The sequence below is a fragment of the Scomber scombrus genome, chromosome 22 (genome assembly GCF_963691925.1).
Source record: "Scomber scombrus chromosome 22, fScoSco1.1, whole genome shotgun sequence".
In the NCBI taxonomy this organism is placed as follows: domain Eukaryota; kingdom Metazoa; phylum Chordata; class Actinopteri; order Scombriformes; family Scombridae; genus Scomber; species Scomber scombrus.
Window position 1 is genome coordinate 13,626,137 of NC_084991.1, and position 27,712 is coordinate 13,653,848.

At 37.9% G+C, this 27,712-nt stretch overlaps 2 protein-coding genes across 4 annotated transcripts in view; both read right to left on the reverse strand.

The window, feature by feature from the left end:
• Positions 1 to 19,021, reverse strand: part of creb3l2 (cAMP responsive element binding protein 3-like 2) — a 37,338-nt gene extending 18,317 nt beyond the window's left edge. The window contains exon 1 of one of the 2 annotated variants that reach the window (XM_062443993.1): positions 18,606 to 19,021. In XM_062443993.1, the coding sequence (XP_062299977.1) occupies positions 18,606 to 18,704 (99 nt within the window). In that variant the 5' untranslated portion in view covers positions 18,705 to 19,021. The remainder of the gene's footprint in view (positions 1 to 18,605) is intronic. The other variant, XM_062443994.1, reaches the window with a different exon arrangement.
• A 2,967-nt stretch (positions 19,022 to 21,988) lies between these two features.
• Positions 21,989 to 27,404, reverse strand: ssbp1 (single-stranded DNA binding protein 1). Of its 2 annotated transcripts, XM_062443756.1 has the most exons (7): positions 27,366 to 27,404; positions 26,093 to 26,164; positions 25,516 to 25,573; positions 25,258 to 25,398; positions 23,051 to 23,138; positions 22,172 to 22,260; positions 21,989 to 22,066 (listed from the first exon to the last, which is right to left on the reverse strand). In XM_062443756.1, exons 2-7 carry the CDS (start codon positions 26,114 to 26,116, stop codon positions 22,023 to 22,025), a joined length of 444 nt encoding a protein of 147 aa, XP_062299740.1. In that variant the 5' UTR covers positions 26,117 to 26,164; positions 27,366 to 27,404; the 3' UTR covers positions 21,989 to 22,022. The 2 variants fall into 2 exon arrangements, with proteins under 2 accessions (XP_062299740.1, XP_062299741.1); XM_062443757.1 differs by lacking the exons at positions 26,093 to 26,164; positions 27,366 to 27,404 and having other exon boundaries at positions 25,516 to 25,597.
• Between the last annotated feature and the right edge of the window lie 308 nt (positions 27,405 to 27,712).

Here is a 27,712-nt window from a genome sequence, read left to right on the forward strand (position 1 = left end):
GCAACACCTTCCTTCCCTGAAAAGCAAAACCAGATGTGTAAGAGGCCGCCGTAAAAAAAGACACACGCACACACACACACACACACAAAGCTAAACGGGGTCACCTCCTTTGACTGTGTCTCCAGCTGAGTGAGTGTAATGTGTGTGTGTGTGTGTACCTTTGCCCTTGACTCATCTCTGTGTACTTTTGCTGATGACACAGCTTCACACAGCCAATAAAAAGGACACACACACACACACACACACACACACACACACACACACACACACACACTAAAACACACATACATTAATGTCAAGATAAACTGTGTGACTCGTTACTTCACTTTGGATCCCGTTTCTAGGTACAAACTCAACGTTAATTACCGACACGTGTGCTGTCATATTAACTCTTTATCTGCTGTCTGCAATCAACTTCTATTAGAAAAGTGGAAAAAATCTTTAGTTATTTAAACTATGGATGGAATTTTTTCTAATAAGTCACTCTTTAAGGTTCATAAACTGCAAATAGCTTTGTTAATGGTTAATGAATGAAAGGTTTCTACATTGCTTACTGTACTTTATATATTAGTTATACGCATTAAAATAACTTCTGGGTGGGTGGGTGACAATTTTGGATCATTAATGGTCAAATTATTACCATTATTATTAAGTCCCCAAAAGTATCTCTATGAAAATAATACATCTTCTTGGACTTTGGACGTTATATTTAGTAGTTTCATTTTCAATTTTAAGACTTGTTATTGTAGTTGGTCATTCAGTGCTTTACTTATTTGCATCTTGAAGGATAGAGTAGTATCCATTCATTCTTCTTCCTCCAACCTCAGTTTGCCAGCTGGTTTAAAATTCTCATCAAATCCTTTTTCTCAACCTTCTTGGATAGTACCTCCTCTTTTTGGCCCTTTGCTGCAATTCCCAAAACACTGAGATAACAAAAGAAAGCACACACACACACACACACACACACGCACACACACACACACACATAAAATTTGCATATACGGATCCTCAGCCGCTGCAGTGACTGTGTTTTAGCATTGTTAGAATTCATGAGTGAAAGTGAGTGAAATCTCTCACTGCTGCAGCTCTAAGCCGAAGTGCAGCAAGTACCCGTTGGAATGACAACAATGTGTGCAAGCTGTTTTAACACTGAGCTGAAGTACATGTGTAGAAACTTGATCTGGAGCAGAAGCAGCTTGTCAATGAATTCAACTGCACAGAAATGACTGATATTAACTATACCAATAGTTTAGCATTTATTTTGAGACATTATTAATCTTTTTTATACCTTTTTAATATCAAAAAGTTGCAAAAAATGACAAGGATTTTGTCTTTTCTTCCATTGCCAATCACTTATTGCCTTTTATTGCCAACTCCAAGAAACTGTAATGCTCATTAAACCCCCAAAAATAATACTGTTTAATGTAAAAATGATGATATACTTAATGACTTTTAGATGTTTAACACTAGTAGGACAAACTTGTCTGTTGAAATGGTTTATTTTCTTTATGGTGTCCATTTTCGGACATCTCAGACTCAGCTTGTCAGACTAGGCTCAGTTTTTCATGAGTGTGTATTGCTGATTGCTATATTGGCATTAAACTCAAAGTACTACTAAAGCTGATTAATTCTCTGCATTGCCGGACATGTAGAAAAAGCTTGTACTTTTTCAGCGATTATGTGCAGAAGGACGTACTTTTCTCCACCTTGATGGCGTCGGTATGCGTGTAATAAGTTTGGCTTTTTTTTTTGGCTGGCCCCTGATTGGTTGATACGCTGTGGATAAGGTGAATGTATGGATAACTGGATCTGGAGCAGAACATTTTACACCCATGAAATGATAATGCCAGATTGGGTGATTTTCTGCCCAATTGTTGCTTCCTGTCCCTGAAGGCCGGAAAAACATACACGGATCATTGTGGTGATAATTATCAAGTGAGAGCAGTTGCTAAGTGACTACCAGAAGATACCGTTTTAAACTTTTAGAAAGTGCTAGCCACCAGCAGTTGGCTCTCTGCTATATTATACAGCTACTAGTGTGGATAAAAACCGTTCACACAGTGATAACTAAACTATGTATGATCAAACCCAACACACATTGTGCTGTAAGAAGCCAATAAAAACCTCTAAACAACTAAAGCCGAGGCTGTTAAATGTTAGCCAGGCCGTTAGCTGAGCCACACCATGCATGAGATAACCGTGATAGCTAACAGGACATTTTATCTCCGTTAAGCCACTTATCACCCAGCTGTAACAGCACTGAGACCGGAGGCTGCTACGCTGTCTTTTAGCTGTGGCGTTCATATTGCTTGTGTCAGGAGAGCCCGACAAATCACACGCCTATGGAGGGCTTCGGCTATCTTATCTGCAGGGAGAAATGCAGCCCGGCACTCAGGCTACATGTCTGGATTGTGTTGTAGTGCTTACAGAGTGAAGCTTTTAGTGTGTCAACATCTTTTTTTTTTCACACTATCCGACAATAAACAAGCGAGATCCACATGTTTAGGTTTCTCTCTCTCTCTCTCCAGATGCAGACACACAAACACACATTAGTCTCGCTGACTTAAGTTGTTCCATAATGTCTGATTTCAACTATTACCAAACTCTCCCTTGAAGAGCTGAGGGTCGGCCAAAATGACCTCGCTTCACAAAAATGTCCTGCGTCTAGGAGAGACTGACTGGTTCTCACAAGGATGAGACTAACACTAAAACACACACACACTCACACACACTAACCCACAATCCGAACAAGGATCTCGTCTCAGCGTGCCAAACCTTCACGCTAATCAAGGTTGTGATGACTTCACCGAGAAACATCTGGACGATCATAGAAAGAAAAGCAGCAAAGGATCTCCTCCATGTTTTCAGCTACAAAGGAAAACCTGAACCGATTAGAGCCGAAACTAATGATTATTTTCACTGATTAATCGATTAACTGTCTTTAAGTTATTACATGTTATTATATACAGAATATTTGCTGGCTAAAGCTTCTCGACTTATGATTTGAAGCTCTTGACTCTTTTATATCCTTTTAAATTGAATATCTTTGCATTTTGGAGAGTTGATTAAACATAATTAACACTTGACAACATCACATTGGGATGTTCTAGCATTTTACAGAACAATCAATCCATTTATCAAAGCACAGATTAATCAGCAATGAAAATAACCATTAGTTGCAGCCTTTAATCCAACTGAAACCTATTCCTGTTGAGCACTATAAGGTGAAGGCTTTACCCACCCGACCCTCGGGGCAGATTTCTTTTCTCTGAGACGGGTCAAAGGTCACAAAGACTAATCAGATACTTTGGTAGGAGGTGTAACTCCAAAAGAGGCCAAATCTGTCTAGGTTTCAAGTTGTTTGACTAGTTGTTAGACTTGAGTGGGCGTGAACTGCTTTTTATTACTGTTATTTACCAGAGCTTTAAACTGGTAGTTTGTTTGCCGTGGCGGATAATGATAAGATATTTAACTTGTCACGTTTAAACCCCCTAAATAAATAAAAAAAATAATAAATAAACACAATAAAATCAGCATCTGCTTTGATATTACCGCATCTTTTCAATCTCTCCTCAAACAGAAATGTGCCAAAGGGGTGGAGTGATGGTTAAACGGATGTAAATAACAGGATGTGAGAGATGGGAAAACAACAGTAGGGCGAGATCACCAGCGGGGCCAGTCATGTTTACTCTCCACCCACAGGCGAGGACAGCAACAGCCACGCATAAACACACAAAAGTCTCATGGTGAATAAAAAGAAAAGATAAAAGAAAGAAAAGAATCACTGCGGATCCATTACATGAAAAACCCATTTCCAGAGCATAAATGTCTATTTCCTGTTTAACACCGTGGCCCTAAACCTCTTTCTGTTAAACGCTTGAAAGGGGGGAAAAAAGAAAAAGAAGAAGAAGAAGAAGAAGAAGGGCTAAATGTGAGAAATTATGCTGAGCCGGGAAATGCTTTATAAAAATAGGAGCGATGCCGAGAGCGGAAAACATCCTGAGTCAAAGTTCAAAACCTATGAGTCAGCCTTTATCTGAGAGCTGCTGTGATATGTGTGTGGGCTGTGGCATTAGAGTGCACGTGTGTGTGTGTGTGTGTGTGTGTGTGTGTGCACGTGTGTGTGTGTGTGAATCAGTAATATGGAGGCGTATGAGCAGCAAGGTAGAAAAGGAAAAAGACGACCAGACGCAGACGATTACAAATGGAAAAAACGTCTCTTTCTCTCCCTGTGGGTCCCCACTTCTTGTAAAAATCTCCCTCCTCACTGTCTCTCTTTCTCTCTTTTTCTCTCTCACACACACACACACACACACACACACACACACACACACACACACACACACACACACACACACACACACAACTTCCAGTCTATCCCTGTCATACTGACCGATCATGGAGTACCTACAACCCCCACTCTGTCCCCCACATATCCAAACACACCAACCCACCAGATGTTTAGTCAATGACTTCACCAGAATCATATAGACTTCAACAATGCAACAGCATGCTGGTGGATATTGTTAAATAAAGATTTTATATCATTGTAGGTCCAATATGCAGGAATTTCTTCACATTTTTTATGATTTTCCTGAGTGTCAGTAGATTAATTTAATAGTAGTTAGATTTATTAGGGCAACATGATCTTATAACCTTTTTTTTTTAAATAAATACATCAATTAATAACTACTAACTCCTTACTTACTAATGTTTCTTCCAATTAATTGAAGATTTAAGAGTTGTGAAGTGGATCCAGAAGTTAAAGTACTATAGATTTTTCTCTGAGACAATGTTACGTCAGGCACCGTAGAGCACAGCTGGAGCTCTTTACAAGCGGACGACTCTAACTTCTGTATATAAGTTTCCACCTGGCATTCAGATGCGTCTCCACGTGTGTCTCCGCGTGTGTCTCGAGTGACCGCTTAAGATCAGATCTCACTTCCCTGCTCTATATGCACAGAAACACATACATCATTTCCATTTGCACTGCAGTATAAACTCTCACGCTGAGATCAAATGAAACAAGTGGATATAAAGTTAAATAACATGAATAAACATCATCTCTACTCTAGACACATCCCACAATATGACCATAAAGAAGATAAAGTCTTTTAAATCTCAATGCTGCTATGGTGGAGGGCTCAGAAGTAGATGACAACAACCCTGTTTCGCACTATAATATGATGCTTTTGGTTGGTTTAATGTAGACCAGGACACATTATGTAAACCCTGCTGAAAGTATGTGGCCATGTGCAGCCCAGACCAGCACAGAATGTGGTCTGAGCAATCGGATCTAAATGCATCCTCAATGCATCTCGAGTGCTTTCACACCTGTACTTGGAGCTGTCCACTTGTGATCAATGCCAGGTGTTAACTGGGCCTCAGATCAACATAAAACTCTCCCGGTTAAACCATCAGTACATAAGATTAAGAAATATGTTCTTTGCTGTAAAAAAGATGGATTTCTACAAGAATGATCCAATCACAGAGCTTAAAAAACGTTCACTAAAGAAGCTAAATATTACAGTGTTGAGAAAACTGATGTGTAAATCAAGTTTACTTTTCATTTCTGTGTCATTTTTAAGTTAATTGAAACTATTACTGCCATTTTTAAGCTTTTCTTGTTAAAGATGATGAACTTCTGGGATGTGATCTAACAGGCTAGTTAAACTGCTGGTGTGTCTTTTAGTCAAGGAATCCATAATATTAGTCATTTAATTAATTCTGGTTAGTATCTATCCTTAAAATCTACTATAATAAAGACTAAACTTCCTCTTCTTAAACACAGCTGCCAGACGCTGAGACTGTTTGTGTCAAAGCACAACTTGTCTTCATGTGTCTAATCATCTGTGTATGCTCGTTAGAAAGTGGGTCAAAACACACACACACGCACACACGCACACACACACACACACACAACACACACACACACACACACACACACACACACACACACACACACACACACACACACACACACACACACACACTCACGTGCATGCATAAGTTTTTCCATCTCGCCTCTCTCCTCTGTAACACTGACCAGCAATCCAGTACCACTCTGCTCACACAAACGCACACACACAGCCAGCTGTTTCTCAACTGCTGAACTCTCTCACCCGTTTCCTCACACACACACACACACACACACACACACACACACACACACACACACACACACACACACACACACACACACACACACACGCACACACACACACACACACACACACACACCATCTCGCCATTGACATTTCTCAGATTTTCTCCCTCCAACACAAACTTCTCTCGTCTCTTCCCTCTTTCCTCTGAACTCTATCACGTTTTAAAAGATCACTTCAACTCAACAAGTGTCTCTAACTCACTTCTGTTTGAAAGTGAGAAGATTTGGAGATTTATTTGAAGCTTATCACATGTATCAGCCTCCTCGTTTGTGTTTCATTGTGTGTGTCTCTCTATCTCTCTCTGGCTGTTTGTTCGTAGGATTATCCTCAAATCAGTTGTTGTAGTAGAGATCTCCTCCTCCTCCCCTCCACCTCCACTTGCGCTTGGATGCTGTTAAAAAAAAATCTGGGTCAGCGCCGGTCTCACTGGGCACCTCCAAGTGAGCTTTTTAATCCTTGGAAAAGGCAAACACTCCAGGAAACTTGTTCGGGCGCGCCGCTGATCTTAATTCCTCTGTTAAATCGCAGCTTTCTGTGGAGGATGCTTGCCAAGTGCTGGCACGCTTGAATGTTAAATCACACACACACACACACACACACAGACATTTAACTTTGCATGGGTGTCTGGGTTCGCTCCATCTCCAAATGAAAAGGTTTGTGTGTGGGGGAACGTGTGATTGAGGGTTGCCCTTTTAGAGGAATCTAAAGAGAGCAGCAGCAACATTTCACCCATATAGTTTGTATGGGGTTGATAATACAACTGATATATCGCTCATTTCATACTTTGACATTTTAAAAGATTCTGCTTGAGGCAATGTTTTTGGCTCTTAATATCTCCAACACCCTGGAAGGCATCGTTACTGACATCATTGACAAAAATAGCCCAGATACCAGATTTCCCTCGTCTGTTTTACTAATACAGTTTTCCCACACTTCACTTCAGTTTGTTTGTCACAGATTCAACATCAACATCATCAATCACCAATGCAGTCTTTTCTTTGCTCGATGATGTCAAAGTTTAGCCTGCAGTAAAATAATGCCAACAGTGACGTTTGGGATCCAACCTAAACAACGATAGCACAGTACAGTATCCCAGGTTAGAGTAAAAAAAAATAGGTTAAAAAAGAGATTAAAGGACAAATGAAACAGATGAATAGCTGGAAGTAGTTCGCCCTTTATGGATTTAAGTTGAAAATAAAGGTATAAAGGTCATGTTTGGCACTTTTGAGGTAGAAGACTTTAGTTCATGTTGTTTATGAACAATAAGCATAATCTTTCCTAAACTTTGAATCAAGTGTTAGCGTGTTAGTAGAAAGAAACATCAGCATTGCATTAAGAAGTTGAGTTTTGCAGAATCACCCAAAATTAAACTTGGCGAAATGATGATAGCCAACTGCCAGACTTGTCATGAATAATATGCCAAAAAGGGTACTTCCAACTTCAATACTTGAGATTGAAGCTGGTCCATGTTTTCTCACTTAAACTCTCTTCCACATCTGGAGATGGCTCAAATTCTCACACTCTAACTCAAATCAACCCAACTTATCTGGTTACTTGGAATACCCGCCTGTTTAATCGCCAGCTGCTGGAGGTCTATAATTTATCAGTGTTGAATATTTTTGTGTTAAAATAAAAAAACACAACAGGATTTGGTGTTTCTGGAGACTCTATGTGTACAGAAAGAGGAGTTTACGTTATCCGAAGAACAAATAACAGGACGAGTGGTGCACAGACGGGATTAGATATGAGTAGAAATGATTAGAAAACAAAAAACAGAAAAGATGTTAATCCAAGGTGGAGGACGAAGTACTTGGGCTGCAAGTAACAATTAATCTACCAATTGTTTTACTTGATCAGTTGTTTGGTTGATAAAATGTGAAAAAACTCCCATCCAAATTTTTCAAACCACTTCTTTTCCAACCAGAAGTCCAAAACGTAAAGATGTTCAGTTTAGTACCGAGAGAGACTAAAGAAACCAGAAAATATACACGTTTAAGAGGCTGGAACAACAACGCTTTTTGTCATTTTTGCTTGAAAAATGACTAAAACAATTGCTCAATTGCCATATAAGTTTGATTAATAGATGAATTGAATAATTACTGCAGCTCTGCTCTTAAATTGAGTCTCTTAAACTCTGAAGAACGTATTAGCTGCTCCATCTATCTTGGCAAATGTTTCTGGAAGGTCCTACTCTTCAGAGAGCTCAGAGATGCCAAAGATGTGGTTGAAATTCTGGGGAAACTGCGGAGAAACGTCAACTGATAAACAATACATGTAGAAATATCTTCAGCGGTCATTTCATCAGAAATTTGAGTCTTGTGTTTTAATGTTTAATTCACTCCAAGCATCACATATCCTCGGACAACAAGCTGACAATCACCCTGTTTATAATTAAAATGGGCGTTTGGATCACAAGTCGACAACTCTAAGTACGAGTGTAAATGAAGTCCAAGACACATTGTTATCCAATCACTCAAACCACTTGCTGAGAAGGTTTGGGACGCATTTAACCACATATCTTTTGTAGGATTCATGCTAATGCTTCCTGGTGCGACCCTGACAAGGATATAGCAGGAAAAAACGTCATGTATACAAGAATACGGTGGTTGTTTTTGGGTGAAAGTGCGCCAATGCCATTTTAAAACCAAGTGAAAATAGCCTCTTATTATGTTGTATAGTTGGGGAAAAAGGTTAAATTAAGACTAATGGGTTCCTATGTAAGAACATCTAAAAAAGGAAGGACAGGAAAACGGTAATTTAGGTAGAAAGAAGGGAGTTGGAGAGCAAAATAAAGATGGATTAAACTCAGCAAAAAGGGTACAGAGGGAGCGACAGTTCAGCTGGAGGAACAGAGGAGTTTCTGGCATTTTGGACAGGAGCTGACTCGTCCTTTCTCGGCTCACCCTGGAGGAATGACAAGACGAGGAAGAGGTGGAGGAGGAAGGAGGAGGAGGGCAAGGAGTGGGGGGGGTGAAAGGTTAACCAGAGAGCGGATGGAGAGGTTCTGTCTTCAGCAGGTCTTGATTGTACCGTCTGAGCGGCGACACAGGATATGAGCTGCAGATCCATAAAGGGAACATCAAAGTTGAGTCTGTCTCGCAGCTTATACACCTTACTGTTTAATAAGCAGTTTAAAGGCTTTAAACACTTTGATGTTTAATACCCGAAACACTGGAGCTCATGCAAAAAAGTCTGTAGAGCAAAAAAAAGAAAGTCGAATTCTGCTGATTATACAACTTAACGTCTAAAAACATGGATATTTTATATTTTTTTAGTTTTTTCCTTTCAAAAAGCGAGATAAACTTTTAAACAGAAGCTCAAAATTCAACATTAGCATCTTTTGAAAGTGCAAATATGCTTAAAGACAAGAAATAAAAGGTAAGAAAGTAGTGGAAAAGGTCATGAAGAAGAAAGAAAGAGTAGCATTTCTACTATATAAAACTGCCTCAGGGGTCATTTTAGGGCTGGGTGTATAAAAGACTGGGAGGTTAAACCCACACCCTGTTGAACCACACACCCATTTAAAAAACCTTTTATGGTGCCTTAAGCCAAAAAAAAGAGAAAGAGGGGGCAGATGAGGGACAGACAAATAAAGAATGACAGAGGAGAAAAGAGAGAAGGGTAGAGGAAGAGACAGACGGACAGAAATACAGACTGACGCTGTGTAAATTTAGCTTCTCCTCAGAGAACGAAGGCTCCTGTGGATTTTCCATAATGATCCCTCACACACTGATTACTACCTTCGCCTCGCTCTCAAATGGCTGCGTGCAGCAAACCCCAAGTCTGAGTCCACTTTCAAAGTCAGGCAGAGAAGTTGCATCAGATTTTGAAAGAGAGGAAAAACGTGTCCTTCGCGTCCATGTGCGCACCAGCTGTGCTCCACTGTCACTTTCTGAAGACGTTAAGGTCAGAAAAGTGGCTTCAATTAAGACAACACTGACATGAACGATGAGGTAAATGAGATGCCAAATATTAAACATTCATGTCAGGATTTTAAACACGTAAGGTTGGAAAAAAGCCTCTTCTTGGACACCTTTTCAATTCAATTTAAAGCAGACAAGTTTTTTTGTGCTGTTATAATGTTGGATGTGTATAATAAACATAGTCAAAGTTCTAAAACTTGAGTTGAATGTCCGTAAAAACGCTCCCTCTAAGTCAAAAGTGGAGGTTTCAGTCTGCTCTGAGTGTTACCTCTACTTCCTCCTCATGATGATGTCAAACTGTTCACACGTGCCCATAAACTGCTGTCAATATTTAATCTTTCTTTTGTTGCTAAAGGTAGCTACACGGGTTTTTCAAGTTATTCATATGCTTATTTTGGAACAGAATAGGGCTCGAACTCAAGTAAATAACGAGGAAAAATAATCTTATGAACTATTGTTTGATGATGTAACCTCTGGAGCTCGAGGAAGTTGCCAGAAGCGGAGTCTAAAAAGAGACAGGAGCTAAAATGGCTTGTTAAAAGACAGAGGCTGAACTTAGGGGGCTGCATAACGAGCCAGTATAAGATAACAGTAAATCATGTTAAGATATTTCCAGAATGAAAATATGGACCTGGAAATGTACACATTTTGTCTCCTTTAAGATCTCTTTACAATAGCTGCATATCAGGTATATCACATACTGATATTTTCTAACTATAATGAACCAAATTAAAGCCTTCTTTGGTTATTTATAGTTAAAATAAGCAAGAAGCAATCTCTAAAGTCCATGTGCACTGTACTGTGCAGCTGCTGCCATGTGCAAAGCGTACTACTCTTACAACTTACATTTTATTGTAGTTTTGCATATCTTGACTCTAAATTTAACTGGGAATTTGCATGGTCCATTGAGAGCCACTTAAACTACTTCCAGTCAGACCACAGAGCAAGACTTTCTTAATGAAGCCTTTGCTTTCTACAAGCAGCAGCAGCACAATCAAAGAAGTTTTTCGTGAACTCTCTCTGTGTGATATCTCTTTGTTAGGCAACTCATCCTAAATGTACACACAGAACAACCTGAAGATCCGGCACCACGCCTGCAGTAATAACACTGTGTACTTCATTATCTGACACATGGGGCGATCCTACATATTTAGCACTACACTGTAGCTGATTGACAGGTAGGATGGGTTGTATTATGCAAAACTGGAACGTGTGCTGCTGCTGCGTCTGTGTTATGTTTTACAGCACAGCTTACGTTCCAGTTTTGCATATTACACACACACACTTGACCTTTGATTGGCAATAAAATGTGACCGGTTGTGAAATCGTGTCGTCATTTATTCGATCTCGATCTCCGGCGTCCTGAATGACCCGGCTCTCTCCCTGCAGACTGAGTGACACTCATGTTACAGCGGACAACACACGGACCATTCAGAGCACAGAGACAGAGCGAGGCCTCGGCGGGCGAGCAGGATGCCCTGCCCGAACGGAGAACAGGCGCTGCACTGTGAGCACATGGAGCAAGCTGTTTACACTTGACTGTGTGTGTGTGTATATGTGTGTGTCTTTGTGTGTGCTCATGCTGAATAAAATATCTCTATACTGACTGTGTGAGGAGATGTCAAAGCTATCATTTATACTAATTTTTAAAAAAGTGCAAGATTACAGCTGGTGTTATATCTATAGACAAAGGTGAGTCTTTTATCTGCAGGTATGCTCTATGTGTGTGTGTGTGTGTTGGTGTATGTGTGTGTGTGTTATGTAAGCAGGCACATAGTTGGAAATCCCTGGAGCATATGCAGAGCAAATATACTCTTTTACTCTGCATGTCCGTCTCTTCTCCTCACCACAAGTGCAGCTAGTACACCATGTGCTGAGTGCAATGCCAGCTTTTTTTTTTTCTTTTTTAAAGCTAGAAGTGTGTGCATGAACCGGAGTGAAGAATGAGCTTTAAGTTAAAGGCCGCTCTCTCTGGACTGTCTGAGTCCCTATATGCTGCTACAACAGCCTCTGCTCTTCCTACTTTCAGGCTTTCCATCAGATTTCGGAACCTGGCTGCAAGGGATTTGCTCCCATTCATGCCACAAGAGCTCTAGTGAGGTCGCTCACTGATGTTGGGGCGATAAGGTCTGGCTCACAGTAGCCGTTCCACTTCATCGCCAATGTGTTGAATGGGGTTGAGGTCAGGGCTCTGTGCGGGCCGGTGATCGAGCTCTACCACACATTTTGAGTTAATGTCATGTTGAAACAGGACAGAGCTTTCGCCAGACTGCTACCACAAAAAAGGAAGCAAACTACTGTCTTAAATATCATATATCATTGTATGCTGCAGTATCAAAGGGAACATGTCATTTTCTGCCATTTTTATACCGGTATGATGTTGGATATCTATGTTAAACAGAGTCAAACATCCAAAACTTGAGACAAACTTTCTTGTAAAAAAACAGCAAAAAGAAGCAAAATCCTACTACAATTGTTCGTTTATGTAGCCTCCTGAGCTACTAGAAGCTAACCAATCAGAAGAGGAGGGGGGCCTTAAGGAGACAGGAGCTAAAGCGGCTTGTAAAAAGACAGAGGCTGAACTGAGGGGGCTGCATAAAGAGCCAGTATAAGATAAATAAGGAGCTTTTTCACACTAAATCATGCAAAGATATTCCAGCAGAGCCACAGAATGTAAATATAGAGCTGGCTATTTAACATACGTTTAACTGAAGGTTTGGACCCATGTTTAACATAGATACCCGACATTATAACAGTATATAAATCACAAGAAGTGTGTTATGTCCCCTTTAAAAGTTTGATGAATTATCTATCTATCTATCAATGAGGCAATCTAGGTTTAAAGCAGACAAGACAAGACAAGACAAGACACAGATCCAGTTACTACTCTTTCTCAACAGCAGGTTTAAATGATTATAATTACAGCACGAGAGCAAAACACTTCCTACAAAAACTTGACCAACAAGATCTTTCAGAGCGTAATAATGATTATGCAAGATTTTAACTCCATAGGAAACAGTGCAATCCATGTTTTGACATAATTTGGATTCCTGCTGCTGATATTTACTCACCCACATTATGAAAATCACAACCAATTTGTGTTGAACTGTCATACCAAATAGGTGTTTATTATCTATCTGGATCAACTTTATTATAATATGTTCGGTCCTTCAGGAAAACTACAGAAGAAGCAGAAATATTGATCATTTTCACTTCTTTATCAGTAGATTTCCTCTCCATAAATATCACAAAGATGAAGCCAAACAATGACTTCACAACAACGTCAATACAGTTTGTTTTTTGCTTGAGTGGAGAAGAAAGAGCTGCACCTTCATACTTCATACTGATGCAGTGTTATTATTATAAAACCTGAGAAACTTGATTATGATAAAAGCTTTTACACAACAAAGACAGAAAGAGAAAGAGATACAGAGAGAGATAGAGAGATAGGAGTGACCTCTCATTGATGGGAGAAGCAGGCGCTGTGTCGAGGATCCCACACATGCTTCCAGCTGAGAGGGTTTACATTGTTGTGAGGAATCCCGTGTCAACAAACCCACAGGGGGGAGAAAGAGACCTGAACCCAGAGGGGGGTTGGACGGGGGGGGACAAAGACTCCAGTCTGTTTCTGATGCTGCCTCAGATTCAAACACTACAGTCTTGTCGAGTTTTTTTTTTTACATTCATGCACCCCCCCCCCACCCTCAAATACACACACACACACACACACATACCAACACATAAAGGCCAGGTTGTGTTAAGAAGAAGTACTAAGATGCTTTTGTTAGTTCAGTGAATATTCTATAAATAGTAAAGCATGAACAGTATGTGTTTGTGTGTGTGTGTGTGTGTGTGTGTGTGTGTGTGTGTGCGTGTGCATGTGTGTGTGTGTGTGCGCGCGTGTGCGTGTGTGTATGTGTGTGTGTGTGTGTGTGTGTGTGTGTGTGTGTGTGTGTGTGTGTGTGTGTGTGTGTGCGTGTGTGGGCAGTGGCTTCATGTTTGACATAGATGCAAGTTTATACCATAACATCCCCCCCTGCTCCTGCAAAAAAAGGCTAAAGTAAAGTTTTATTTTGGTAGGAACTGAATTGAAAAATGTGTAAGTCTCCATAAGTTTCATGCAAACCTGCATCGAGTAGTCTATCAATAGAAAGTTAATCAGTTAAAACAGAAATGAAAAACATTTGTTCACTGCAGCTTCTCAAATATGAAGATTTGAAGATTTGAAGATTTGAAGATTTGAAGATTTGAAGATTTGAAGATTTGAAGATTTGAAGATTTGAAGATTTGAAGCTTTTCTGCGTCATACAGGATAGAAAACTGAATATATCCAGATTTTGGATCACTGATCTGACAAAATGAGACTTTTGAAGAGGCATTTCTTACTATTTTCTGACATTTAATATACAAAACAATTAATCAAGATAGGTAAAATAGTTGTTAGTTGTAGCCCTACTTCAATTTATTAGTACACTAAAGTTTTAACCAAATGCACCAAACAAATAAACAACCTTTCTGACTACTCTATACTTCTTTTAACATGAAATCAAGATTAATGATGGGGTTTTTTAAAAAACTGATATATGACTCTTTATAGATCATATTACCAAACTTCTTCACCAAAGACAATATAGATAATGTGTTTTTACACACACTCTGGATTATATTCAGTATTTTTCTTAATAGCCACATGTGACCACTAAGTGATGAAGGCTCGATTAAGGACAGTTAATTAATAATAATGTCTGCTGTCTGGTATTAAAGCTTCTATGTCAACATTTTGTACTGAGGCTGCAACCAACCACTGTTAGTTATCCAATCAGTAAGTCCACAATTGATGAAAAATGTCTCAAAAGTTGTGTGAGAGCCCAAGAAAAGTTTGAAAGATTTTAACAACTGTGGCTGAAGAATTTGGTGACAAACTACTTGATTAATCAAATTAAACGACTTAATTATTTCAGCTCTACATTTCACACCCATAACTTCACCTCCACTGATTTTCCCTGGCATAACAAACATGACCATCACACTTATTTCTACACTGGTATCAAACAATCAATCCTTAAAGCAGAATAATCCAACTCTATACAGTCTTATATGGAGGAGACCAGCTTTAAATGTTAAAGGCTCAGTTTCCACTTTAAGATGCTGAGAATTAAATGAAACCAGAAGCTTTAAAAAGGACCAATCAGCGACGAGGATGCATTGCACACACATCCCCCCCTAAAAAAATCCACAAATCAGCTCAAATCAGATGTTCGTCACTCATGTGGGGGTGTTTTTTGTGTGTGTTTTATGGTTTTTTTTTGCTGTCTTCGACCCCTTCTACTTAACACAAAAGTTGACCAACAGGCCAATCTGCCAAAAAACTTGTAATTCTTCCAGAAAAGAAAAATTCTTGTGCTTAGTCGACAGCAGAGCAGCAGCTGTAGCTCACTGGTCTGGCCATGTCTGCTGGTATTTAACAAGAACTGTAGCCTCAGGACTTTAAAAAAGGGGACCTACATTCACAGCTTGAACGCTCTCTAAAGTTTTAATAACACAAGTCTTTACCTGTCCGCAGGTTTTCCCTTAAAGAGCCAAATGCCAGTGTGTGTGTGTCAGTGTGTGTGTGTGTGCATGTGTGTGAGTGTGTATTGTTTCAGGCTCAGAAGGCCTCTACGGTGTCTGATTCCCATCCTGCGAGGCAGCTGGATTTTTCCCTGTAAACCCAAGTCGCTCCTCCCATCGTCTAGTCCCACACACACACATACACACAAATGCGATGCGCACACACAAGCCTCTGTCTCACACACTCCCCTCTTGGCCCTCAGTGTTACCCAGAAAACCATATGTCTGGAGCAGCACGCGTCTAAGTTACATAACTGAACCGGCCGTTTGAAAGCAGGGTTCATCTTACTGAGAGGAGATGCTGCGTGTGTGTGCAAAAAGAAACCGTAGCCAAAATTTGACACTTAAAATTGTACATTTTCATACTTAACTGTCTGCAAACAAAGCTTTTCCTACTATTTTATTGCACAAAAACATCTAATATCTAAGGCTCATATTTGGTAAAGCTTTGTCCTCCTAACCCAGTAACATCAGATTCAATCTTGCTGTGTAACTGTGCTGGAAAATAATAGTTTTGAATGACCGAAGGAGTCACATTTAAAGTAAGGATGCTCCTGATTTAGCGTCAAGATCCCCACTTTGTACTGTAATCAGAATCTTTATAAACCAAAGGTCACATCTATGCTTTAAAATCATCTTTTTTGAAAGGTGATGCTTCTTTTTTTGCCATAAATCTACTTTTCTACATGGACATATTTCTGGGATTTGAGCTCCAGAGCTGAACCACTGACACCAGCAAGGCTTTAATTAACTCCCAGTGTGTCCTTCTACAGAATAATTGGAAAAGCTGAGCCTTTAGTGAACTAAAAAAAAGGAATTTGCGGCTAAATTTGGTGGAGTTCAGTAAGATAATTAAGTTTAAAAGGAGATTTCAGGTGCACGTTAGGTGTGTAGATTTATATTCTTAGTACGTTCCACCACAAAATACAGGAAACATGATAACAGACCAAAAGTTTACTTAACTATGACAGAAAATCAACAAAATGTATGTTTTAACAGTGATTATCTCTGTGGATGTCTGTTTTGGCCACAGAGATATCCAAGATTTTGATTGGAAAAAAACGAATTAAAACTTTAATTTTAGTTGCTATTAGCTCATTAACCAGAGCCAGTTACTAATCAGTTCCTGCACACTAACATAGTCATTAAAAAAGTTTTAATTATCATCGTGGGCTGCCATCCTACTCTGGGTTTTCTGCTCTTTATCAGAAAAGTTTAGTATCTTTAATTTGAGCTGTCAAACAGGTCATTTTGTCCAATTTAAGATGGAAAACACAGCTGGACACAGTTAAATATCCTCCAAAGAAACACATGAAGTGCAACAAGGTGCCTTTTCTTCTGTATTTCACGTGCATCTCTTACTGTGCGTGATTTACAGGTGTGCATATTTGACAGGAATGGTGACATAATAGATGCCAGAAGGGGAGGACGAGAGAGAGAGAGAAAACCCTGAGGGGCCCAGAACCATTCCAAGTATTACAGATCACTCATAACTGTGTGTTTTAGGGGCCCAAAATGAGCTTTTGTGAGGGGAAAACTGAATATTTATTACCATTACTAATCAATAAAAGGATATATAAAGGAGAAGCTCTGTTTCTACTCATGAGAGTCAGATCTTCATTTAGCTTTTGTGATTGAGAAAACATCCATGAAGAAAGTATCAAATAAGGATAAAAGCGTCCATCTATTGTAGTTAAACGTCATATAAAATATACTTCCTCACATCCAATGAGATAGCAGAGTTACAACCACACCTACGCTCATCACAGGGGGAACTAATCACCATAAGACACATGAGAAATGTTGACCAATCCTCATGGAAATCTTCTTTTAAAGTTGTTGTTTTTTTGTCCTTAAATATGAAAACTAGTGTTGATTAGTGTTAAATTAATTAACAGCAATTTAGGTCATTCATCCATTAAAAAAATGCATAAATTGTGTTTTCAGCTTATCAAATGTGCTACTTTTCTCAGCTTTATGGCCAAAAAATGTTGTAGAGTTATTTAAAGCCATCATCTTGAGCCTTTTCACTTATTTTCTTACATTTTATTGCCTAAATGATGCAACATCTATCTCTAATTGCAGCCTTAGACTCATATCTTTCACATAATAAACCATTTTAAACACTTTCTGCCCGTTTTGCTGCTTTAAATAAAGAAGCAGAAGCTCACAGAAGAAGAGAGAGGTAGCCTCTAGGTCTGCAGCTCATACCTGCTGCATCCTGGACCCCAAGGTTCAACTCGTGAACGGAGAGCAAGGCACACACACACTAAACAGATTATAGATTACCCCTCCCCCCCTACACACACACACTACTACCTCTTAATGCCTCTTCAAAGTGAGATAAAGGTGATTATTCCCCCCTTAGAGAGTCACCTGGTGCTTATCGATCACTTGCACACCCTCACTCTGACACTCTTTAACCATCCCTCCTCTAATAGCACTGTCTTTACAAAGCCATCCTATATAAATTGACTTATAATCACTTTTAAGATTTAGTAATGTGTAGAAATCACAAGAATGCATCACCTTAAATAGCAAATATATGAATATAGAAGTGGGGAAAAGTGCAATTATGCTCCTTATAGGTGGAACAAGCCTTCTTTATATTGGACACATTTGAACCCTAAGACATTAAAAGTTACTGTTTAAACGTGTTTTATATAATGAATGCTCCAGTTTTTCTTTAATATGCATGCATAAAATATTTATATACTAATACTATTACTTTCTTGTTGTGTTCTTTTAGTGCTTTTACAGTCATTTATCTAGTGTCTTGTGCTGTATTCATGCACACTGTAAGTTATATGGCTTGCTCTAGTGTTCCCCCCACCTTGAATAAACCTATATAATCTATATCTTATCTATACATCCATACATCTCCAATAGCTGATCGATAACTTACATTGGTGTAGAGCACACAGTCGATCTCTCCGGCTTCAGACAGCTCGCTCAGGTTCCTGTCCCAGTGTAAAAACGATTCACTACTGTCCAGGATCTCCATGATTTCTCTCCACCAGACTTCTTTTTTTTAAATGCTCTTTTTCTTTCTCTGTTCTCGAAGACACAGCAGCAGTTTTTGTTGCAATGCAGTCAGACTGGAAACCAAAAAAAACCCTCCCAACTCCCAAAGAAGAAGAAAAAGTTCAGAGTAACTTGAAGGAAAAATAAATAAACACACACAAACACACAGAGAGGGGTGAAGGTGTGTTATATGTGAGAGCTGCAGCAGTCAGATTCACACTGAGAGCTGCTGCTGCTTCTGCTGCTGCTTCTGCCTGTGTTAATGTTGTTGTTGTTGATCATCTCCTCTTCAGCTCAGGGTCCGCAGGCACTTTTTTAACCAGCCTCTCTTTCCTCTTCGTCCACCTCCTCCTCCTCCTCTTCGTCCTCACAGCCCAGACACACAGGAATTTGTAGGCGGAGTCACACAAGACGCAGAAAACAGGAATAAAACAGGAAGAATATTGAAAGAGAAACAAAAGAAATTGAAGAAATTGATCAAATGTGAAACAAGCTTTATTAAAATGTAGCTTAAGACGCTTTAAATGAGATGTAAATGATAAACTGTGGAGTGATTCATAAGTTCCAGCTGTTTGTGACACTGCTGTCAATTACCTGCTTTAATTATATACTGTTTCCGGTCATGGCTTTCAAAATAAAGCTCTCATTAAAAAAAAAAACACGTCAAATATTTTTACACCAAAAACTCAAAACTGACAAAGATTAGACCACAGACCCTCAATCTACTGTTACTAGTATTCATATTAGTGTTATTATAGAAAGAAACCCTTTACCAGAACCATCATATATTTATTGTGTTACTTATGGATGCAATCCATCTTAACCCCCTCAGAGACACCTGGGGCCCCCTTGGACCCCACTTTAAGGACCAACACAAAATGACAGCAAGTTGGTGATGATAGAGGAAGGAAACTTTCATCACTGTATATAAAAAAATATGATTTAAAAGAAATCAATGTGAACTTTTGAAGTGGCATGAATGAAAAAGTCAGTTCAGTGTTGTCAAAAGTGATGTGATTGAAAGCTCCAAAACAGCTGCTAAATGGACCTTGTGGTAATATTTCATCATAATAAACCATCTTTTTTATAATTAATCATGAAATGTGTTTTACATCACTAAAAATTATTAAAATAATATATTAAAAATGTTATTGTGAGTTTTTCCCTTTTAATTGTGTTTCCCTTTTAAGCCTTAAATTTAACCATTTTTAGGTTGCATATCGAAAAATTATACCGTCTTTACAACATTTAACGATCACTTTTATTTTGTGTGTTTATTCCTTACTTTTACTTATATTTTTTTTATTATTTTTTATTTATCTTTTCCATTGATTGCAATAATCCATTGATTGTAATACTGAGAAACTGTGTCATTGTGTGATTGTAGTGTAAAAATGATGAATTTTGCAGCTGTAGTTTCATTCTGCAAATGGGTTGATGATTGGATTTTAGTAAGTTACATGCAAATTAAACTTAAAATAAAGCCCTTTAACTAACATTTGTGATTTTGGATGTTATATAAATACAACTGACTGGGCTATATTGTCAACTTTCTGATTTTCTTCTGGCGTAATATTTAGAAAACAATTAAGTTCGATTTTCTGGAGGTTATGGACAAACCAACTTCAGGTAAAACTGTAAAAAAAAAAAAAAAAAAAAAGCTTAACTTCTTACTTACACAGCAGCCTTTAAAGGAAATTAAAATTACTTACAACAAAATTATAATAAACTATTTTTTAATCTAATTCACTCATTTCTGCTTCCGGTCTTATTCTGTGAGTTTGACGCAGCTTCTTTAAACTGAATCCACAGGTTTACGCACAGCCGAGAGCCCGCCCACCTCCAGCTGACCGACCAATCAGAACACTCCTCTGTTTAATAGCAGACAGCCCTGAGAAGGGTCACAGCCAATCTGAAGAGGCTTCAACACACACTGCGACCAATCAGCTTAGGCCAAGACTACCTTCGATTAAAGCCCGCCTCCTCAGACACAGACAACATTAACTATTGAAAAGCATGAAAACAGACTTATAAACACTATAAAAATGAATAATTAGTAGTTTTTATGCAAATATGTATCAACTAAAGCTTAAAAAAGGACTAACAAACACCATAAAAATGAAGTAATTAGTAGTTGTTTTAGTAGTTGTAGTTTTTATGCAAATAATTATCAATTAGAGCTTAAAACTGACTTATAAACACAATAAATATGAAGTAATTAGTAGTTTTTTCTGCCTTTTCTCTGTAATATATCTGATAGGAGGTTAAAGAAAATCATACACATGAAAATATTTGGAAAATGTCTATTATAGGAGCTGAAACTGAGCAACAGCAGTGACTTGAATAAAAACCAGTAACTGATCAGGAAGGAAATGAAAAACAGACAATGTGATAACAACTTACAAAGAGTGTGACAATGCTAAAAAAACGAGAAGAAATGAAAGAAAGTGTTAACATATATATCACAATGTTCTGTTATATTGATGCAAGTCATGCAGGTCAGAGCATGATGAGCTGAAAACTGTGTGTCTTTTGCAAACATCCAGAACAAACTTGTATATTTTAAGGAAGAAGTTGAATTTCATGGTCAAAAAAGGCAAAAACTGATGACAAAGAGTGATTTTTATCTTTTACAGAGTGATTAACCAACGTCTGACACCGACCGAGCTGCAAGTTAAAACCGTAAAACCACAGATAAAGTTTCATTTATGAGCTGAATTTTTATGTGTTAACTTGAAATCTTGAGCTAACAGAAAAACAAGTTGTTATAATTCACACATAAGGAAGAAAAACTGTTAACTTTGACCATGATCTTTTTGTATGAGTTGCTCCAAAATAGAGCTACAACATCTTTAAACTCAACTTAAACTTAAAAGGCAAACTGGATGGATTAACACGTTTTTAAAGTTGTATTTTCATCTCTAAATCTTTCCAAACAAGGCTAATTGTGTCCCTCTAGCTTCCCACATTATTCTCACACATAAAACTTAAGTACAAACAAAAACAGGGATATATATTTTTTGGAACGGATGTACACGAAGTACAATCAAAATCATAATCTGTTACAGTAAACAGTAAATATACTACAAGGGCAGGTTTTTCTCTGCTTCTCTTGATGCTTGATGGTCGTCTTTTTTTTATTTGATTTCCACCAATAGGAGGCGCCACAGTGAAACACTACCAGCAGTGTGTCGCAGTATTTTCTGTCCTGGATCAAAAATCACTTCCTTTAACTTGGTGGTTCTTCAGTCTTATTTCTGTACAAAAAAAAACGAAGACATAAGTGCTGGAAAATCCTTCAGGTTCTGTCTCGGATGTTGTCGCTCAGGAAGATGATGTTATCTGAGGATACGGAGGAGAAGAAGAAGAAGAGGTGGGTTTTAATTTTAAGGTGTCAAACTGAAAGAAGATGTTGAGTGTTAAAGTATTTGTTTTTTTTCCTCTGACCTGCGATGATGGTGGTAGCTTGGCGTCTCACTTGGTTCTTGTCCACGTACTCTCCGTAGTCCAGTTTTCCCTCCACTAGAATCCTGGACCTGCCGAGGTAAGACTCAAAGTCACAAAGTCTCCTTCTGAGACACAGTTTGAAAAATTCAATTCAGCTTCAGATTGAGCTCATCTTTAAGACTCAGTAGGGTAAATCCATCTTCTTAGTATGGCTGCCACTACACAATTATTATCATTATCAGTTATTTTCTCCATCAATCGATCAGTTGTTGGGTTCATAAAATGTCTGAAAATGGTGAAAAAGTGCAAGTTAACATCCTCAAACATCCACAAGCCAACACTGTTTTAGTTCACCATTATAGAAGAATAAACTTTACATCAACTTTTAAATGACTGTGTGGACTTTGGCCTCCATCACTTTACATTGAAAGCACATTATGAAGGAGATCTTTTAATAGTCAGGATGAACAGGAGGAATGATTACAGAGAGGAAACGAGGGCTGTCGTTTTAAGACCGACTTGAAAAATTAAGAACTTGTCCTTTAATTGTTTGGCACATGCTCAGCATACAGTGGTACGGTGGATTATGGTTTAAGAAGTTTCTGGCTCAAACAACAGCTGCTGTTCTCTATGAAACACATTTACAGTCTCTTTAAAGCCTACAGGGACATGTGGGAGCTGAAAATACAAGTTTTGCATTGAGTATCACTTTCAGGGACTTATTGTTCTATACAGACTACATATACAGCGTAGGTCATGCATGTCATCTCCTCTCCCACCACACTTCCTGTCTGATTCTCAGCTGAATACTGTTGGAAAGAAATATATTAATTTGTATTCAAGGTCCTGAGACTGTACAGGGGAAGGAGCGGTTCGTACCCTTTCTTGACGTACTGGTAGGCCACGTCTCTCAGACCGGGTTTAAACACAGACACGCGATGCCACGTCGTCTTCTGACTGATGTCACCTGGAGTCAAAAATACACAAATCACTCATTCACCCAAATTAACCTTCACAGAGTAAAAGCCACTACAATGAATACTAATGTCACCATTAACTTTACCAGGAACTACTTCATAAAGAAGACAGAAATAGACTTGGGGTGGAGGTCGTCGTCTCTTTTAAAAGCTACAGAGTCATACTGAAGGCTGCCTGTAATTCATTAATGACATTACTCACAATACAGTCCATTAGTCAGATTCATGATTATCAGTGAGGACGGTGAATAATTAATTAAAGTTAGAGCACTGAGCCAAAACTTCAGGGACATTAGACAAATTATTAGTCTACCTATTCTGTTACATTTTACTTTACCTTCATATATGGTCATTTAGAGGAGGACATATCATGCTCTTTTTGATTTTTATACTGTTAAACATTATAAAAAGGTCCAAAACTTAAAGTGAGTGTATGTAAAAATGCTGCCTGCGAGTCACAAGTCAGGGATTCATCCTGCTCTTTACTCTTCATTTGTTAAGTTTCCTTCACTTCTCCATCAAACTGATGTCAGATTGTTCGCACATCCGTCTGATCTGTAGCCTCTGTAACTAAATTTGTCCCCTAGGATGTTTGGCGTCATGTTTTGGATCACATTCAGGCTCAAATATGTACTGATCTGTTTGAGTAGTTTCATCAGGCTCATCAGGAAGCGAAGCCTTAAAGGGACAGGAGCTCAAATGGCCTGTTTCAGACAGAGGCTGAACAGAGAGGCTGAATAAAGAGCCACTATAAAGATAAATAAGGAGGTTTTTTTACTTTAAATCGTGCAAATATATTCCAGTAGAGCTTCAGAATATAAATATGGAGCTGGTGCATGATACATCCCCTCCATAATGCAGCCTGGTAACAGTAACACCAGCTGTTCAGACAGAAGCCTCTAAAATCCAACAATAATCATCTACAGCATGAGTTCATTTTTTATTATTAGTGTGTAACAATGACCTCTAGTGGCAGAAACAGTCACTCACAACCAATGTGGAGCATTTCATTTTAACAAAACAGATTAATTTATAGCCATTAGAGCTGAAACATTGAGTCGATTAACAGAAAATTAATCTTAAACTACCTTAATAGTTAAAAATTTAAATGTAATCTTTTGCTGATTGCAGGTTGAAAATTTGCTGCTTTTCTCACTTTTTACATCTTTATAAACGATTTAACAAACTAGCAATATTTTTGTTGCAGTTCACTTTAACAGGGGGTTTTTCACTATTTTGTCACTTTTTAGACCAAACAACTTATTAATCAAAAAATAGTTAATCAATAATGAAATTAACCATTATTTGCTGCCCTTATACTAATGTCAACAAGTTATCAATATATCCTAGCTTGTCTATATTTCAGCTCCATGGATAATTATTATTTAGCTGCACAAATGAAAATAAATAAAATAAAATACTTAAATGATTTCCTTCCTGATAATAATACTAACACTTTTTATCCATTTACTATTAAACTAAACATCTGTCTTAGAAACAAATTAAGGCCAGTTTTACTTGTTTTATCATCAATGAACTAAACTATTAAAGCATATTTATTTGTGTTTTTTTATCTAACAAGAATAGAGGATCATACATGTGGAAAACTTGCATCTCCATTGGCAAAAAAACAACCTTATATCCAGCTTTATGACATTTTCAGATAAACCAGTGGGTGTTTAAATGGTTAATGTAGCTCACAGTAGCAAATAAACAGTAAGTCTTTAATATTATCAGCAAAAATTCTCCATATTTAAAGATCTTTGCCAACAGAACCTGCAGGAAACACTGACACTGAAATGTTTAAACATATTTCAGGACTGTTTCTCTTTGCAGCTGAAGGACAGCAGCTGAATATTTCCCTCCTAATATGACAAGTGTCTGGAGAGAAAAATAGGAGCGTCAAAGGAGGAATGTCACTGCGACTCCGAGCAGAGAAACGAGGTGCAGGAGAACATAAATCAGCAGCTGCCCTCTGACTTAAATATATATAATGCGTCTAAGTTTTGGAGGAAAGTTTTAGTGCGCTAAGAAGCAAAACGTCTCCTCAGGTAACAAGGTGATGGTTTTCTACATTTCAGTCACATTGAGTTTCCTCTGATATCGTACCTGTTGAGGTCACCTCTCCATCTCCAGAGCGCCACATCTCGTTGGTTGCCACGGAGAAGATGGTAACGGGGTTGCGACCCTCCACTTGTCTCATCACGGGATCCTGACCGACTCGACCCAACAGCTGCACACGGTTGATCGCTGGAATGAAAGAACCAGACGTCAACATTAATGCAACAATCTAATGGATATCTCTTAGAAATATACTCAGATAACTACACTTTTTTGTCTTCTTTTAAAAACACAAACTTTACTTACATCTCTCCAGGATGAGGTTGGTTTCTGAACTGCTGTATCTCACCAGCTGTCTGAACATCTGGAGGAGTGACGGCACAAACATTAAAATTAAGTTATTAAGTTATAAAGACACAGAGTTAGTCTGAATGTTTTCTTTATTCTCTTGTGTGGTTTTGAATGTTTTTTGGCTTTGATTTGATTGTTAGTGTTAAAAAAAGGAAGTAGGACTATAAAAGTTCCGTACTTCATCCCTTTTCAAAAACGGAATGGTAATTATTTTGTTGTTTATATAAAGCTTTGCTGTCATCTTTATTTTGTTATATTTCGCTGCCTTTATATATTTTATTCTGTTATTTTAACATGTTCGAATAAACTAAACCATTTTTATTCCTTCTTTCTCATTAATAGCTAGCTAAATAATTATTCATCCAGTTATTGTTGACATGCGGAAATAATGATGTGAATAAAAGTTTTTACACTTTTTCCCACAACATTTCTTTAGACCTTTCTTCTTATTTGAAAAAACTAAACTAACCCTGCCAGCTGTGGTCAGTTTTTCTCCAAGTCCAACATAAAAAACAACTAAACATTGTCTCACCTGCGCGGAGGCACTTCTCAACATCTTGTCTGTCAGGCGGCAAACAGCAGCGGAGAATATTATAGGAAAGATCTGTGAAATATAAAAAGAAAGCGGAAAAAAAGACAATAAAGTGAGTGTGTTAGGTCTGAAAATGTCATTTAAACCTTTATAAAAATACACAAACAACTGCAGAGTGCTGACAAGACAAATAAGAAGTCAGCGATATATAAAATCTAATAATGATCCAGGTGGTGGAAACATAAATATGAGGCTAATTTCTGGATTAAGTGAGGTAAGAAAATGTTGGAGTCGAAATAAAGCAGCAGCAGAACGATGTTGTGTTAGTCTAAAATAAATAAATGAATAAATAGAAATAGATATTTAAAAGTTAGAGTAAAACAAAAATCCTAAAGTTATTGTGAATTACTGTATTTAATCTCGTTAAGCTTCTAAAAATAAATAAAATACATCAAGTAACTGAGCTGGATGAGAGGAGATTAAGTGATTTAACTTTAATTGCATCGGCTGGTTTAAAAATAAAATAATAAAATAAAAATTAGAGAAGAGGAGGAAAAAAGGTGTACAAATCAGACTTTATTTCTTTATTTATTGTGAATTACTGTTTTAATCTCTTTAAGCTTCTAAAAGTTAATCAAATAAATCAAGTTATAAGTTTCATTGCAGTGCATCATGTGAGGAGGGGTCAATGTAAACTTTTCTTTATTCTAATGGGGTCAAAAGCCAAAAAATGTAGGAAACCACTGAGTTTCTAATTAAAGTTTATTTAGTTTTTGTATATAATTTAACCTTTAAATGCATTGTTTCTTTTACCTTTTTTATATCACATTGTTGGCTGCTGTAAAACTTACATTTCCCTTTCAGTATAATCAACCAACCAACCCTATTATTTACCTTTTAATTGTAATTATTTGATGTTTTTATGTCACATTTAACACAATACAACTTTTTCACAATTAGTAGACAAAAGGAGCAAAGCTAACAAATAATCGGATGGAGTTTAGTCAGATTGGTGCAGTTTGCATCAGAGAAGTGTCTTTAAAGTGAGTCAAACATAAAAAACAAGGACTCAAAGCAGCTTTTCTTCTTCTTCCTCTCAGCAGCAATGAGGCTCCTGGTGCTCAATTTAGACACTAAATAAAATAATAAATGCTCCCTTTTATCGACGAGTTTCTAGTTGAGATATTTTAGCAGGTGAATATCAGCGTGTTGTAGTAAAACTGAATCAAACGTTGCTTTTTAAAAGGAAAAAAGAAGCGTGTTAAAAACTCACCAGGTTGCAGCTCTTCTGTAACCTCACGCTGCTTCCGGTCCGTCTCCAACAAAACGTCCTGCCTAACCTCAGCATTAAAGTTCCGCTTCCTGAATTATTTTTATTTTATTATTTTATTTGTCATGGGACAGTGCATATTAATAAACATATCTGTAAAAATGCCACAATTAATGCAAAGGATAGTTTTCATCTGTTTGAGGTGTGTGTTGAAACAGATTTAAAACATTATTATAAGACAAAGTAACGTATTCCAATTACCATAATATTAAAATAGTGTAACTTGATTACTTTCCGTTACTTTGGGATTACTGCAATACCAAATATGCAATAATAAAGACATAGCCCCT